The following is a 1,236-nucleotide window of genomic DNA, read 5'->3' on the forward strand; positions in this document are numbered from 1 at the left end:
TTGATATTAGAATTTTTTAAATAGCTAATATACATTTCCTTTGTGTTATTAATAAAAATCTAAATATATAATTAATTAATGATAATCATATTTTTTTATATGGGTTTGTTTATTTGGTGTATCAATAATATTTTTATTTTGCAAAAAAAGGTACACTAAAATGTTTATTCAGCACTTTTATTTATTTATTAATTTTACTAAGAAAAGAAAATTAAAGCCTATTGATGAATATAAATAACTTTTTTTTCTTAACTGTTTTGTAGTAAGTTAAGGGAGACAACAAATGGTGATCTGAAGTTCAGTGATCTATCATCAAGAAAGCTGTTGGATGCAGGTTTCAAGTTTAAGTATGGCATAAATGAAATGTATGATGGAGCTATACAATGTTGCAAAGAGAAGGGCTTTCTATAGTTCATTTAGGACCCATTATCATTATTATATTACTAGCTAAGGGAGGAAAATAGAATGTTTATAGTATAAAAATTACACTACAATTTTCTTCTTTTTTCACCTTAAAATTCCACTCACAAATAAATCCTAAAAAGAAAATGCACTTATCACTTGATTTTTATATGAATTAAGTGATATGTTTTTGTTTTTTTAATTTATAAGGGGTGTTATTTAATTTAGGAGATCAGAATGCAATATGAACAACATTCATTATTAGCAATGCTACATACATGTTACTAGAACGGTTGCATGCACATGGATACATTTGTATGCTTTTAAAGTGATGCGTCAGGCTTAGAGACTTGTAGACATTATCTAGTTTGACTAGAAATATAATAAAAGAAAAAGGATAGATAAAAATAATGGAGTGAAAATAGTATTTTGTTTATTATTGAGAGTAATACTTGAATCTTTAATTTTTGTCGGTTAAATTGATTCGTAGAAAAATTCAAAAGTCAAAGAATTAATCTAGCCACATGTGTTCTGATTTTGTTTTATTTTTACAGTTTTAATTTTAACAGTGTCACTGATGGAATAGATTTTTTAATTTCTTAACAACTTTATAAATTTCTTAAACAATAGTGTTCATTTGAATTGAAAAAGTGGCTTCCATTTTAATAGTTTCAAAAACTATTAAATAGTCTTAATAATAAAATATATTTTTTAAATTTTTTAATAATTATTAAATAATTTTTATTTAATTTTATTTATAATTAAATTTTTATTTATTATTTAAGTTTAAAATTTATTTTTATTTTATAAATTATTATTTATTATTCATCATCT

At 22.4% G+C, this 1,236-nt stretch overlaps 1 protein-coding gene across 2 annotated transcripts in view; it reads left to right on the forward strand.

The window, feature by feature from the left end:
• LOC107475715 (protein BRI1-5 ENHANCED 1-like) overlaps positions 1 to 595 on the forward strand; it is a 4,691-nt gene extending 4,096 nt beyond the window's left edge. Inside the window, exon 5 of one of the 2 annotated variants that reach the window (XM_016095363.3) lies at positions 264 to 595. In XM_016095363.3, coding sequence (XP_015950849.1) covers positions 264 to 411 — 148 coding nt within the window. In that variant the 3' untranslated portion in view covers positions 412 to 595. The remainder of the gene's footprint in view (positions 1 to 263) is intronic. The other variant, XM_021135815.2, reaches the window with a different exon arrangement.
• Positions 596 to 1,236: the final 641 nt, after the last annotated feature.

Source organism: Arachis duranensis, chromosome 2, assembly GCF_000817695.3.
Source record: "Arachis duranensis cultivar V14167 chromosome 2, aradu.V14167.gnm2.J7QH, whole genome shotgun sequence".
Lineage (NCBI taxonomy): Eukaryota > Viridiplantae > Streptophyta > Magnoliopsida > Fabales > Fabaceae > Arachis > Arachis duranensis.